This window comes from Chrysemys picta, chromosome 3 (genome assembly GCF_011386835.1).
Source record: "Chrysemys picta bellii isolate R12L10 chromosome 3, ASM1138683v2, whole genome shotgun sequence".
NCBI classification, from domain to species: domain Eukaryota; kingdom Metazoa; phylum Chordata; order Testudines; family Emydidae; genus Chrysemys; species Chrysemys picta.
In genome coordinates this window covers 10,394,500-10,409,489 of record NC_088793.1, presented here as the reverse complement: position 1 = coordinate 10,409,489, position 14,990 = coordinate 10,394,500, and the positions used below count along the sequence as shown (strand labels likewise).

Sequence of the window (14,990 nt, the reverse complement as noted above, 5' to 3'; positions counted from 1 at the left end):
CTATAGAGATGGCAGTTCACATAGCATTATGTTATATTGTTTTGTATTGTGATTTTGCTTTCAAGTTAGTATCAGTTTGGTGGCACTCACAGCTTTGGGAGAGCAAACAGAAAGCTATAAGACTCATATTGTGATATGGCTCAACTGATGTGAGCAGAAGAGAGAAGAAAGCATGTTAGAAAAGCCCTGGGGTCAAAGTAACACTAAATAGCACGAAGTTCTGTAAGGTATATATGGAGAAATAAACTTCAGCAGCCACTTTGTACCCAGAGAACCTCAGGCGGCTTCAGATCTATACTCATGTGGGTGCAACTATTAGAAAAATATGTAGGCAATTGCACACAATGTGCATGCACAGTTACTAAGGTGCTAGCAGCCATTTGGAAATTGGTTATTTGCATGTCCAAAGCAGTGATTTTCAGATCAGACCACGGCAATTGCATAGGCAAAGTAGTCAACTGTATGCATAATTTTGTGCATCCATGCAGAGTTATAAAATCAGACCCACTATATATAGCTCAATAGCTACAGCCTCCCATTCGGACTAGCATATACTTCTGGTTTGTTTTTTATTCCTTAACACTTCAGCTCCCTACTGTATTAATATTAAATATTCTTGAAGGACTTCTGTCTTTCTATCTTATCTACCAGCATCTCTAAAACACCTAACACCATAATACCTAAGTACTAGTTTTCCAATATTCTTGTTCTTCAACATAATCATCCTCTAGTGAGTGCCCTGTGTAAGTGACATGACCTTTCTTCCTGGAGGGGAGATGTGAAAGGTCCCATTCTCTTAGCACCACATGCTAGCTAATCTGCGACATGGCATTATGTCATAATTGCATAATAGCAGATTACTCCATAATTGCCCATTATAGGAATTTTGACACCCTCCTCTGCAGCCTCTGGTTCTGGTCACTATCAAAGACCAGATATTGTACTGGCAAGAGCTCTAGGCTGATCTGGTAGCAATCCCTGTGTTCCTACATCACAAGAAGCTGGATGCTCTAGACAGAGATGTTGAGTGATGTTCTAAATGCTGTCACAGTGGACAAATACTGTATGGAGGAAAACTGGAGAGAGAAACCTAAAACATTAACATCATTCTACAGTGATACCTTGTACCATCAATTGCAACAGTTGGACTGCTATAAACTTAGCTTTCATAGTGGGACACTATTTAGGTCAACTGTTCAAAAGGAAACATACATAGTCAACATTTTTCAAAAAAATTTCTGGATCTTGAAAAAAAAAAGATTGTCAGACCCTTCATAGGCTCAAATGTTCAATGAACATTTCAGTAACCTGCCTATTCACAACAATGGTGAACTATGAAAACTAGAGGGATCTCACAACATGGACATACACATTCTCACATTTAAATAAAGTTGGAGAGTTAGCTTATGTTCTTCAGGAGTGTCCCTTTAATCATCTTACTATTTTGCAAAGTAGCCTCTTCTAAGATATAATAATTCTGCTGCCTTTTGTTGATTTGAGTCCTATAGGATCTCTTATGATAGACAAAGCCAGAATCCAAATGTCATTAATTCATATGGGAATGTTCACTGGAGCTGTTGAAGTTGAAAGAGTCTGTAGTTTTCTCTTTCTCCCTACCTCTCACATTAAACAAATGTTGTGTTGTCTAATGTCAACACAGAGGGTCTCCCTACGTCATACGACAGACTGCAAGTCTCCCTCAAGTCACACCTGGACTAAGCAGGTATGGAACGGACTGCTGAGTACACTACAGATTGAAACACACTATTAGAGATGGCCCTGAGAGGCAGAGTTCTAATCTGGAACCAAACTTCCCCAAATTCCATGAGTGCTTGGATTTGAGGTTTGCTTTGAACCATTATAGGAACAGGGACCAGCTGCAAAATTGAGATTTGCATAGACCTTCGATTTTTGTTTTGTTTTGGCACATCCACATAGTCTGTATTTTAAGACTAAAACATTGATATTTTCTGCCAGAACAAGTAGCTAAACAATTCAGCATAAAGCCACCAAGATGTTTCGCAAAAACTTTTACAACAGTTCAAACTTCAAACTTAAAATAAACACAACATACAGTGAATAGCGAAAGGACTAATATGCAGCAAACACGCAGAACACGAGCTCACCTTCTGTGCTCATTCCCAATTTCCCTTCAACTTTGATCATGCACAGGCTAATTTCACATCCTATCCAATATTACCTTTTGATAATCCTCTTTAGATCGCAGAGCAGCTTCCATCTGTTCCTGAGAGAACGTGTAGATGGCCGAGCGATACTGTGTGCCAAAGTCATTACCTTGCCTCATTCCTGGGGAGAGAAGAAGCACACTGAACCATTAGGCTCATGCGTCTTATGTAATAGTATTGCAGTGTAATGATTCAATGGACCTAATTTTAACAGAGTCCATGCATCTGGACTAGCTGATTTTCTATTTCTCCACAGTCTTTTGTGGGCGTAGACAATTGGTATTTTTAGCAAGTCCATTCCTTTCTTGCTTAAATAGACATGAAGTGATTCTATTTTGATATCGCCATTTAAATGGGATGTACATTAAATATAAGCATATTATGTTTTGGTAAATCACATAAGCAGTCAAATACAGATGTAAAGCCTTAAAAATATCCATGAGCTGGAGACATATTATGTGCTTAGTTCATTTTACTGCAATCAAGATACTCCTAAAATGTTTATTTTGCATCATGTAAACACTCAACTCTTTTTGGTTTTGACAAGTGCTTAAAAATTTCCCTCAAATGAAGGATTAAATTTTGCTGAGGAAAAAGTTTGCAATGCACTGGAAGAGGCTGACAACCCTACCCTGTAACTGGGTGATGATCCTGTTAAAAAATGTTGATCATCTTGTAAAAAACTGTTACGTGTATTTTGCTGATTCATAGCTGCAGCTGGCTCATTATCTCACCTGGAAGTAGGGGAGATGGGAATGCCCCTTTACAGAGAAAGGATCTAGGCTGAGCAAACCCTGGAGGCGGAATCCTGTAGGCAGCCAAGCCTGGTGAGAAGGTTTGGCTGGATTTTGTGTTGTTTCATATTGAATTCCTTTTGGGAATAAAACCAGACACTCAGCATCTCGTCACTCAGCTCTCCATCAATGTACATTAATTGGGACCTGACCGAAAGACAGGCAGTTGGAAGAGGGTGTCAATTAAACGAGTAGAGATACACCTGAGGGGCTAATTGGGTGGAAGTAACCCCCCAGCTGGAACTATATAAACGGACAGGAAGGAAGTGCTCAGAAGGAGAGTAGCAGGACTGGCTACTGTACCCTTCTCCCAGTGCGAGTGGGAGAAACTGGCTACCAACTGTAAATAGGATGTAAATAATGCTCCAGGCTGTGGCCTGCTCAAGGGATAAAACAAAGCACAGTGGTGTTTCATGAGACCTGTAGTTGTGGTGGTCAGTCACTGATGCTGGAAAGGCCTAGTATTTAAGATTTTGTATTAGAGCAAGTAGGGAATGGCACAAACACCAAGGTATTCAAAAGGTCTCCACTCTAAGAGTACCTTTGCAACATACATGCATTAATTTGACAACGAATATATGCAGAGTAAAGGACACAATGCTAATATAAGACCAAATCCTAGTGGTAGACAGTCAATAACGTCAAGAATTTGGCCTTCAGATATGGTGCTGGTGAAAGTGGCAACAGAGTCAGGCATAGCACAGATATATGCTGGGCAAGTTTCCTCATGCAGCCAACTTTGCAATGTAACTAATTCCCATGTGACATTGGGAATGTCAGATGAAGTCAGCACTATACAAAAATCAATGCAGTCCATGTAAAAATGGATTAAAAACTGGCTAAGTGATAGATCACAAACAATAAATATAAATGGGGAATTGTCATCCAATGGAGTTGTTTCTAGAGGCATCAGCAGGGATATGTTTGTGACCTAATGCTATTCAATAACTTTATCAATTATCTAAAACAGTGGTTCTCAAACTAGGGCCACCGCTTGCTCAGGGAAAGCCCCTGGCGGGCTGAGCCAGTTTGTTTACCTGCCACGTTCACAGGTTCGGCTGATCGCGGCTACCACTGGCCGCGGTTTGCAGCTCCAGGCCAATGGGGGCTGCAGGAAGGGCGGCCTGCACATCCCTCAGCCCGCACCGCTTCCTGCAGCCCCCATTGGCCTGGAGTGGTGAACCGCAGCCAGTGGGAGCTGCGATCAGCCGAACCTGCGGATGCAGCAGGTAAACCAACTGGCCCGGCCCGCCAGGGGCTTTCCCTGAACAAGTGGCGGCCCTAGTTTGAGAACCACTGACTTAAGGGATCATTGAACATGAGCCTCCAGTTAGGTACTGTAGCTAAGAAGGCAAATGAGTTCCTTGAATGTATAAATAGGGAAATATTAACTAGGGTGGTGTTATTAACTACTTATACAACTTTAGCGAGACCATTACTAGTTATACCACGTTGAGTTCAGGCATTCACATTTCAGAAAGGATGTTCAAAAACTGGAAAGTGTTCAGAAAAGAGCTACAAGAATAATTTGAGGACTAAAAGGCATGCTTTATTGTGAGAGACGTAAGAAGCTCAATCAATTGAGCTGATCAAAGAGAGGTTAAGAAATGTCTTGATCACAATCTACAAGTACCTGCATGGGGAAGAGATTTCTGATAGCAAGCAGCTCTTTAATCTAGCAGAAAAAGGCATAAAAAGATCCAATGGTTGAAAGCTGAAGCTAGACAAATTCAGATGAGAAATAAGGCATACATTTTAAGTGAGGCTAATTAACCTCTGGAACAACCTACCTACGGATATGGTGCATTTTCCATTACCTGAAGTCTTTAAATCAAGATAGGATGTCTTCCTAAAGATATACCATAATTCAAATAGAAGTTACGGGCTTGATGCAGAAATTATTGCATGAGGGGTTTTGGTTTGTATTGTGCAGGAGGTCAGAGTAAGTGACCACAATGGTCCCTCCCCGCCTTGAAATCTATGAACTCAGCTTGCCCTGTACCGCCACCAGCTAGCAAGGAATTGTCAGGAGTACTAGCAGCTTTGTAATGTGACCAATTACCTACTAAGTTCTAGACAAGTTATTTTCTCTTGTAATTTACATAGATTTGTACCTAGGTCTCCAGAGGTGAAAAGCAAATGCACTAGCCAACTGTGCCATGTAGACATCATTCTAAGGTATAATATAGATTCTGTGTATAGATCCATATATCTCTCACGTGTCACTGCTGCTGATATTGTTATTTCTAACATATTTTATATGTGCAGCCTTTGTTGTCAAGGGAGCATCACTGATTTTTAAAGCCCTTTGGCAACTATTACTTGTTGAAATCCATTAATCCACTGAGTAACAAACGAGGCAAGAAATTCAATTTACTAAACAACTGCTGTAGGATGATTGATCTTAATAATCCTGTCTTTGTTTAAGAGAAGATCTACTAAATCAAAAAATGATGTGAAATGTGCTATTTAAGTATCCCACAATGTCATCTGTGGTTAACTCTGCTCTCTTTTCTGAGCAGAGTCTTAATTGCTTTGTCCATCATGACATTACAGCTCTCACTCTCTTTCTGTCAACATAATAATATACTGCATATATGTAAGACTTCAGATACGAATTCAAAAATATGAACAATTAATGTAATAGAAATGCTAACACTTATAATGTGTTCTTTAGAGTTTTAATTTTAGCTTTTTAAAACTCTTTGCCATTGATTCTAGCAAAACCAATACTTTATACACGTGAGATTTAAAATGAGGTTTTGTTAAGGTAATCACAAATTGAACATGAATCAACAATGTGATGCAGTTGCAAAAAAGGCTAATACCATTCTAGGGTGTATTAACAGGAATGTCATATTTAAGACACGGGAGGTAATTGTCTTGTTCTACTCGGCACCGGTGAGGCCTCACTGGGAATACTGTGTCCAATTTTGGGCACCGTGTTTTAGGAAAGATGTGGACAAACTGGAGAGAGTCCAGAGGAGAGCAACAACAATGATAAAAGGTTCAGAAAACATGACCCATGAGGAAAGGTTAAAAAAACTGGGTACAGTAACTCCTCACTTAAAGTCGCCCTGGTTAACGTTTTCGTTGTTTTGTTGCTGATTAATTGGAGAACATGCTCATTTAAAGTCGCGCAATGCTCGCTTATAACATTGTTTGGCAACTGCCTGCTTTGTTCACTGCTTGCAGAAAGAGCAGCCCATTGGAGCTAGTGGTGGGGGCTTGGAACCAGGGTGGACCAGCAACCCCCCTATCTGCTCCCTGCTCCCGTAAGTTCCCTGTGCGGCAGCCACCCAGCAGGCTATCAATTGCCAGCAGTTCAGCTGTCCCTCCCCCCACTGCTGTGTGCTGCTCCTGCCCTCTGCCTTGGAGCTGCTCCCCAGAGCCTCCTGCTTGCTGTGCAGGGGAGGGGAAAGAGGGCGGCTAATGTCAGGGTGTGCCCCTCCCCCCTGCTCATGCCCCCTGCTTACCCCATCTCCACAGAACGGGGGGACACGACAGGGCTCAGGACAGAAGGCGTTTGCTGGCAGCAACTGCTGTCTCAACTTCCTGGTCTACTTAAAAAGGCAATTTATTTAGAGTGGTATAGCGTACTTAAAGGGGAAATGCTCATCTCTCTCTCTCACACACACTGTCTGCCTTGCTGTCTCCCCTCACTCCATTCGTCTTGTTGAGTGTGAGGAAACAATTAACAACAATGGGTTAACCCATAGTGCTAGTTCATCATTTAGCAGTAAGGCATTCCCTGGGAAATATCCCACCCTGTGACTCCACCACCTCAAGCTTCACAATCATCATTGCTGTGTACAGTATTAAATTGTTTGTTTAAAACTTATACTGTGTATACATACATATAATAGAGTCTTTTGTCTGGTTAAAAAAATTCCTTGGAACCTAACCCCCCTATTTACATTAATTCTTAAGGGGAAATTGGATTCGCATAACATCGTTTTGCTTAAAGTCGCATTTTTCAGGAATATAACTACAACGTTAAGCGAGGAGTTACTGTATGTTTACTCTTGAGAAAAGAAGACTGAGGGGAAAAAGTCTTCCTCTTTATAACAGACCTTAACATATTTGAAGGTGATTAATTGTTCTCCATATCCACTGAAGATAGGACAAGAAATAATGGTCTTTATCTACAGCAAGAGAAATTTAGATTAGATCTTAGGTAAAACTTTCTAACTATAAGTGCGCTTAAGCTCTAGAATAAACTTCCAAGGGAATCTCCGTCACTGGAGGTTTCTGAGGACAGGTTGGACAAATACCTGTCAGGGATAGTCTAGGTTTACTTGGTCCTGCCTTAACGCAGCGGGCTGGACTTCATGACTTCTCAAGGTCCCTTCCTGCCCTACATTTCTATGATTCTATAATGGGTCAGAATTTCATTTTAATTACACCAAAGGGAATCCACAGTAACTTCACTGATGTCAATGAGTTACTCTAGGTTTACAATGGTGTGAATGAAGCAAGGCCAGCTCTAACTTTTTTGCTGCCCCAAGCAGCAAAAAAAAGCGTTGCCCCCCGAGCCCCCCTGCAGAGCGCCGCATCCCGCCCTGTGCCGCCCCCCCGCCGAGCGCCACGCCGGCAGCAAAAAAAAGCGCTGCCCCCCGAGCCCCCCTGCAGAGCGCCGCGTCCCGCCCTGTGCCGCCCCCCCGCCGAGCACCGCGCTGCCGGAGCCCGCCCCCTCCGCCGAACCCCCCCCCCAGCGCTGCGCCCCGCGCCGCCCCCAAGCGCCGTGCCTGCCCCCCCCTGCCGAGCGCCGCGCCGCCGGAGCGCCCCCCCCCGCGGAATGCCGCGCCGCGCCCCCCCTCCGCCGCCCCTTACCAGGTGCCGCCCCAAGCATGTGCTTGGGTGCCTGGTGCCTGGAGCCGGCCCTGGAATGAAGTCAGAATATGATCTAATCCTTGTACATGTCAGGAAGCCACTTCTCAAGGAAGCATTCAAAGATAGGGAGAAGCAAATACCCCTTCTTCACAAGTAATTGTAGTTTCAATGTCAGCCCAAGACCCATATTATCCAATACAGGAAAGTTTATAACATATACAGATATGAAGGCTTTTCCCACACACACACATTTAACACAGCCCCATGGACATATGAAGAAAATTTCTAACCACAAACCTCAACTCCTTTAGGAGATCTAAACTATTATACTCATCCCCTGTACTAAAGAACTATCTACCTCTCTCAGTGTAGCACTTCTCTGGCTCCCTTCCAGCTTCTTTAGTGACAATTTTTATCATCTAAGCTGTAAAATATCATTTGCTCTTTAAGACACAGTTACATGTCAGGGAGACGCTTCATTTCAAAATGAGGAATTTCAGACTGGAGTCTGTAGAACTTGTTGGTAAAACAGAAGAAGAATAAAATATCCAGGGGTAAAGCCATACCATCAGAATACACCTATCACCTCCCCCTCAAGTTCTGATGCCTCAGAATAGAGAGAAGCTTGGGAACCCATAATGACAAGCACACCAATGCAAGCCAGCAGTCTGCAAACAAGGAATAAATTTTTAACAGTGAAGGAATTATCCATTGGAACAAGTCACTGGCAATTTTAAAACCAAGATTGGATGGGTTTTTTTCTAGAAGATCTGATCTGGTTCAAACAGGAATTATTTTGGGGAAGTCCTGTGACCTGTGTTGTACAAAAGATTGATGAACAGAGTAGTCCCTTCTGGCCTTAGAGTCTATGAAAGCCCCCTTCCCAGTGTGCCAATGGCAAGCACTCTGCGTGGGATTTAGGCACTGCATTTAGGCACGCTGCCACTAAGTGCAATTCACAATCCCAAATTAGGCACCCGAGCTCCCTAGGCAATGCATGGGGAGAATCAGGATTCTAAAAGGGGATTCATAGAAGCCAGCACGCTGAGCAGGGTGCCACCTACGCTAGCCAGTAAGAAATTCCAAGAAGGGGTGTGTGTTCTAAGACCCACCTCTTAAAGGGACTTAAGCACCTAACTGCAAGTCAGAGAGGCACGCCTATCTCCACTTGGGATTCACATCTGTGGACCCTACTGTGGAGCTAGGTGTGTAAACCAGGTCAGTTGTTTTACAAGAAAAGTGGAGGAGTGTCCTAACACCGTTTTGCACAGGGTTAAGGGCATTCATACAGGAGATGGAAGACCCAGGTTAAATTCCCCTCCTGCTTGAAATGGAAAAGAGATTTGAATGCAGGTAACCCACTTCTTAGGAAAATAGTCTAACCACTGAGCTATGGGATATTGTAAGGCCAGCCTCTCTATCTCTCCTATTGGACTTTTCCACTGTGTAGAAAAATGACATATTCATTGAGCCCCCACGAGAATGACTCTAGAACTCAGAGATTAGGGCACTGACTTGAGAGGTAGGAGACCCACAGTACAGTCCCTCTGCTCCAATTCATAGGTATACATAGTGGCATAGCTTCAACAGGAAACAGTGAGAGAGACCTGCTCCAGGCTATTGCACAGCCTAGTGGTTAGGGCACACTCTGGAAAGTGAGAGATCCAAGTTGAAATCCCTTTCTCCCACAATGTCAGAGACTTCTTGATTCCTGCAAGAGAACTATATAATTATTACCACTAGTAGTATCATAGCACCTAGGAGTCCCAGTCATGAACCAGGACCCCATGGTGCTAGGCAGTGTATAAACACAGAACAAAAAGTCAGTCCCTGCCCCGATGAGCTTCCAGTCTAAGTATAAGACAACAGATGGGAGTGTACCAGGACACAATGAGACAATATTGTTCAGCAAAATAATGCCTAGAGCCGATCTTTTAGAAAAAGATCCAATCTTGATTTTAAAATTGCCAGTGATGGAGAATCCACCACAACCCGTGGTAAATTGTTCCAATGATTAATTACTCACACTGTTAAAAATTTACACCTTATTTCCAGTTGGAATTTGTCAAGTTTCAACTTTCAGCCATTGGATCGTGCTATACCTTTCTCTGCTAGACTGAAGATCCCACTATCAAATATTTGTTCCCCATGTACGTATTTATAGACTGTAATCAAATCACCTGTTAACCTTCTCTTTGTTAAGCTAAATAGACTGAGCTCCTGGCTCATGAGTCTTGCCCACATGCTCAGGGTTTAACTGATCGCCATATTTGATGTTGGGAAGGAATTTTTCTCCAGGGAAGATTGGCAGAGACCCCGGAGGTTTTTCGCTTTCCTCTGCAGTGTGGGGCACGGGTCACTTGCTGGAGGATTCTCTGCACCTTGAGGTCTTTGAACCATGATTTGAGGACTTCAGTAACTCAGATATAGGTTAGGGGTTTGTTACAGGAGTGGGTGGGTGAGATTCTGTGGCCTGCGTTGTGCAGGAGGTCAGACTAGATGATCACAATGGTCCCTTCTGACTTTAAAGTCTATGAGTCTATGAGTCTCACTATAAGGTATGCTTTCTAATCATTTAATCATTCTCGTGGGCTTCTCTGAATCCCCTCTGGACAGAATATTCCAGCAGTGGTCGCACCAGTGCCAGATACAGATGTAAAATAATCTCTCTACTCCTACTCAATATTTCCATTCATACGTGCAAGGATTACATTAGCTGTGTTGGCCACTGCTTCACATTGGCAGTTCATGTTCAGCTGATTATCCACGACAATCCCCAAATCTTTTTCAATCATTGCTTCTCAGGATTGAGTCCCCCATCCTGTAAATATGGCCTACATTCTTTGTTCCTAGATGTGTACATTTATATTAAGCCATATTAAAACGCATACTGTTTGCTTGTGCCCATCTTACTAAGCGATCCAGATTGCTCTGGGTTGGTGACCTATCCTGTTCATTATTTTCCACTCCCCCAATTTTTGTGCCATCTGCAAACTTTATCGGTTATGATTTTACATTTTCTTCCAGGTCATTAATAAAAATGTTAAATAGCATAGGGCCAAGAAACACACCGGTTCAGTGATTATTCCCTGTTTACAATTACATTTTGAGACCTATCAGTTAGCCAGTTTTTAATCCATTTAATGTGTGCCATGTTAATTTCATCTTTTTGTTTTCAATTAAAATGTCATGTGGTACCAAGTCAAATGCCTTACAGATTTCTAAGTATATTACATCAACACTATTACTTTTATCAACCAAACTTGTAATCTTAACAAAAAAAGATATCAACTTAGTTTGACAGGATCTATTTTCCATAAGCTTGATTGACATTAATTATATTACCCTTCTTTAATTTTTTATTAATTAAGTCTCGTATTGGCCGCTTCACTATCTTGCCCAGGACTGATGTCAAGCTGACTGGCCTAAAATTACCCAAATCAACCTATTTACACTTTTTAAATATTGGAACATTCTTCATTCTTAGCATTCTTCAAGTCTTCTGAAATTTCCCCTGTGTTCCATGACTTATTCAAAACCAGCCTTAACAGTCCAGTGAGCTCCTCAGCCAGCTCTTTTAAAACTCTTCAATAATAGTTATCCAGACCCGCTTATTTAAGAATATCTAACTTTAGTAACTGCTCTTTAACATCCTCCTGAGATACTTTCCTATGTAAGTAGTTGCTGTTGTAATCATCAAGAGGTTATAAGATCGTGAACTGTAGGGGATGCATTCACAAGACAACCTCTCTATTAAGATTCGGTCCACACTAAGAAAACAGCTGAGAACCATTGCTACTACATAACTAGTTCCTATATAGATCCATCAGAATGCAATCTAGGTAAGTGAAAATGCCCCCTTGCAGTGTGATAGAACGTTTGTCTGTTATGTGGAGGCTGAAAAATCCTTGTGACTGATGCCAAGGTTGGAAAACAAAGCCCTGTACTCGTAATGTGGGTGAAAGAGACAGAGAGGCAAAGAAATCTGACACCGGATACTGAAATCTGAATCTGGCCCAAGAAGTATATGAAGTTCACCAGCATAATGGAACTCATAATGGAAGAATAGAGCTTCATCAAGAAATGTTTGACCTTGATAAATCAATTCAAATTGCTGAGATTTAGCAATGGACTTTCCAGTGCAGTTCTGTCTGAGCAGACAATATTATTTCAATAGGCAGAACTCTTGAAAAGGGACCAGAAATAATTCCTTGTAAAATAAAATAAGCTACTATCTACTTTAGAGCTCTTACAGTTTTGATATTCAAGTCAAGATTATTCATAGCGACTTGGTCATAGGTCAATGTGCCAAAACCAAAATATATTACAATAACGTAAAACTAATTTAAAAATATTAAAATACATATAAAATAGATTTAAAAGACCATAAACCAAGCAACCCATTGATAATCACTGTGCCACTTGCGCCTTTTCCTTATTTTAGTGGCTGACCATACAAAGAGAACTTCTTTAACATATCAGAAACATGTCGGAGAACAAACTATCAGAGGGGTCGCCGTGTTAGTCTGTAAAGACTAACAGATTTATTTGGGCATAAGCTTTCGTGGGTAAAAAACGCACTTCTTCAGATGCATGGAGTGAAAATTACAGATACAACCATAAATATACTGGCACATGAAGAGAAGGGAGTTCCTTACAAGTTGAGAACCAGTGTTGAAAAGGCCAATTCAATCAGGTGGATGTGGTCCACTCCCAATAATTGATGAGAAGGTGTCCAAAACAAACTAGTGTTTTTTGACTGGATGGAATTTTATACTATATCTGAGATGAATACTCTCCAAAACTCATCTGTCTGACAGGCTGATGCTTGTAAAATCATTTAGATTCTTCCTGACTTCAGAGAAGCCATATGGCCCATAAGTGGATACTATTTTGTGGTCCCATTTTCACAGGAAAATGAACACAAAATTTGATATTTTGGGATCTACTGGAGAAAAAAAATTAATAGCTATTGGCTGTAACAGACTGCATGTTACGTTTCATTTTCCTTAGAAATCTTCTAGAAACTCATCTATGAGAATTACGCCTCTGGCATTCTCGAAGAAGGTTATTTCTTCACCTTTGGCAAACTGTAAGAAAAACTATCAAAATTTTCCCCAAATAAAACTGCTCTGTAAATGGCATGCTGATCTGATTTTCTGCAGAAATCTCTCGGTCTCCCAGAACTGAACACTTAGATAACCCTGATTCACTTGGCGAATCTTGTATCCGAGCAAAATACGATGCATTTCTTAAAGGAGTTTGTTTTCGCCCCAACCACACTCCCCGTCCCGGATACATTATCCCTACTTATAAACAGCTCTGCTTTGTGCTTTGGGTGTCTGGATTTTGCACGTGCACATGCATGCGAACACACGCACTTAGATATCAACATCTGGCCTGTGGATCCGATTATACTCTGGCTAACTAAGCCAAAGAAAATAAAGAATGTACTCTGAAGCTGAAGGGCCAGATCCGCAGCTCATGTAAATCACAGAGTTCCATCTAAACCAATGGCGCTATGCTGATTTGCACCAGCTCAAAGATCTGCTTTGAAACATCCACAATGGAAAACAGTTATCTGAGAAATATTTTCTTTTACTGTAAAGTGCCTACCGCAAGGGGGCCCTGACTCTAATCAGAGCCATTGGACACTATCGTAATCAAATACAAATAATGATAATAAAGACCTGCACCTAGATATCATAGCTCACTGAGCCCATGATCCTGCAACTGAATTTACCCAGAGGTGTGCCCAAGGCCATCCAGTTGCAGGATCTAGACCTAAAACAACCACAGGCAGACAGAGGAGGACAGTGGTCACACTCAAAAATGCGTTTCATTCTAAGATGCGTTATTGGTTCCAGTACTGTTCCCCATTTGAAAAATGGAGAATTTCTTTAAAATCAGCAGAATCTTTCAAAACAGAATGCATTTTTTAAGTGCAACAACTGTATAAGGCTAAGGCAGAGCAGACTTTTATTTTATTGGCCAAACCAAGGATTTCTTTCAAGAGTCAAGCTGTATCTTGTGATTTGGAAGCAATACTCATACACCACTCCTTATCGTCTTCCCATAAAGGAAAATCTAACGACACCATTCTTCAATCTTTCAATTCTCAAAGGATCCCCAGTGTAATGGAGACAAATGACTACGGTCTGTGACTCTCTTCAGTGCAGCTCACTGAAACTTTAAAGGGTAGTTCATAGCTCTTATTTTCATCATGAAATTTTCTCCGTGATTTATAGAGTTTTCTGGAGCCGTCACTTATTGCCTTATACTCACAGAAAACTGATATATCGATTGGTCATTTTCCCTTCCCCAATCAATACCTGCTGAGTTAAGACTAATAAAACTCCTTCCTGCAGCTCATCATATAATTATTTAGCAAGAATCATTTGCACCGTGTCACCCATGACTTGATGTCATCACTCACTATAATGATTACATCTACACAGTTTGAAAGTTGCCAAGGGAAATTAAAACTCTAAAGAACACATTATTAAAGGAGGAAAATGGTAATAGGAAGAGAGTTGGGTTACAATGTGGCACTAAGGGTTCCTGATGGACTTCTAGGTTTTGGGTTGCAGGGAGGATACATGAAATACAAAGTAGCCTCTTCAGTGTGTTACAGTACATTAATGAGCTGGCACGCATTTAAACTGGATTCTCACACCGTCAGCACTATGTCTTCCAAGAAGAAGACGTAGGACAAGAGTTTAGGAGCTGGAATAGGATGGAAGAGAAACAAATCTTTCAATTTCAGCCTCATGATTGCACAGGCTGAGAGTATTCACTATCCCAGGACATAATTCTCTACTACCTTCCCCAGTCAGTAGTCATTTGCACATATGTAAAAGGAGATCAGTACAGGTGTAGAATGTTACCAAATCGGAATTGTCCAATCACACAGGGGGAGTGTTTTACACCCACTTTGCACTCAGATAAATGACTACACAAGGTGTAAAGAAGTGGTGAATTGGGCCCTTCAATTCTTCCACTTAGCATTGTGGTAGCACTCGCTATTTAACCACGATATCCTCTCATGGTGGAGAGTTCAAATTACTACATTTATTTATTGGTTTATTTTAGAAAGCAAATGCTCAGTTGTTCTGAACAGTTTATTTAATTCAGCCATTCCATAACCTCGAGAAGCAACGCTCTTGCATGAATGCTG

General features: G+C 41.5%; 1 protein-coding gene across 4 annotated transcripts in view; it reads right to left on the bottom strand.

The window, feature by feature from the left end:
• The window catches only part of MSRA (methionine sulfoxide reductase A), a 425,721-nt gene that overhangs the window by 141,961 nt on the left and 268,770 nt on the right, over positions 1-14,990 (bottom strand). For all 4 annotated transcript variants that reach the window (XM_005290656.5, XM_005290654.5, XM_065587467.1 and 1 more), the window contains one exon: positions 2,201-2,307. In XM_005290656.5, the coding sequence (XP_005290713.2) occupies positions 2,201-2,307 (107 nt within the window). The remainder of the gene's footprint in view (positions 1-2,200; positions 2,308-14,990) is intronic.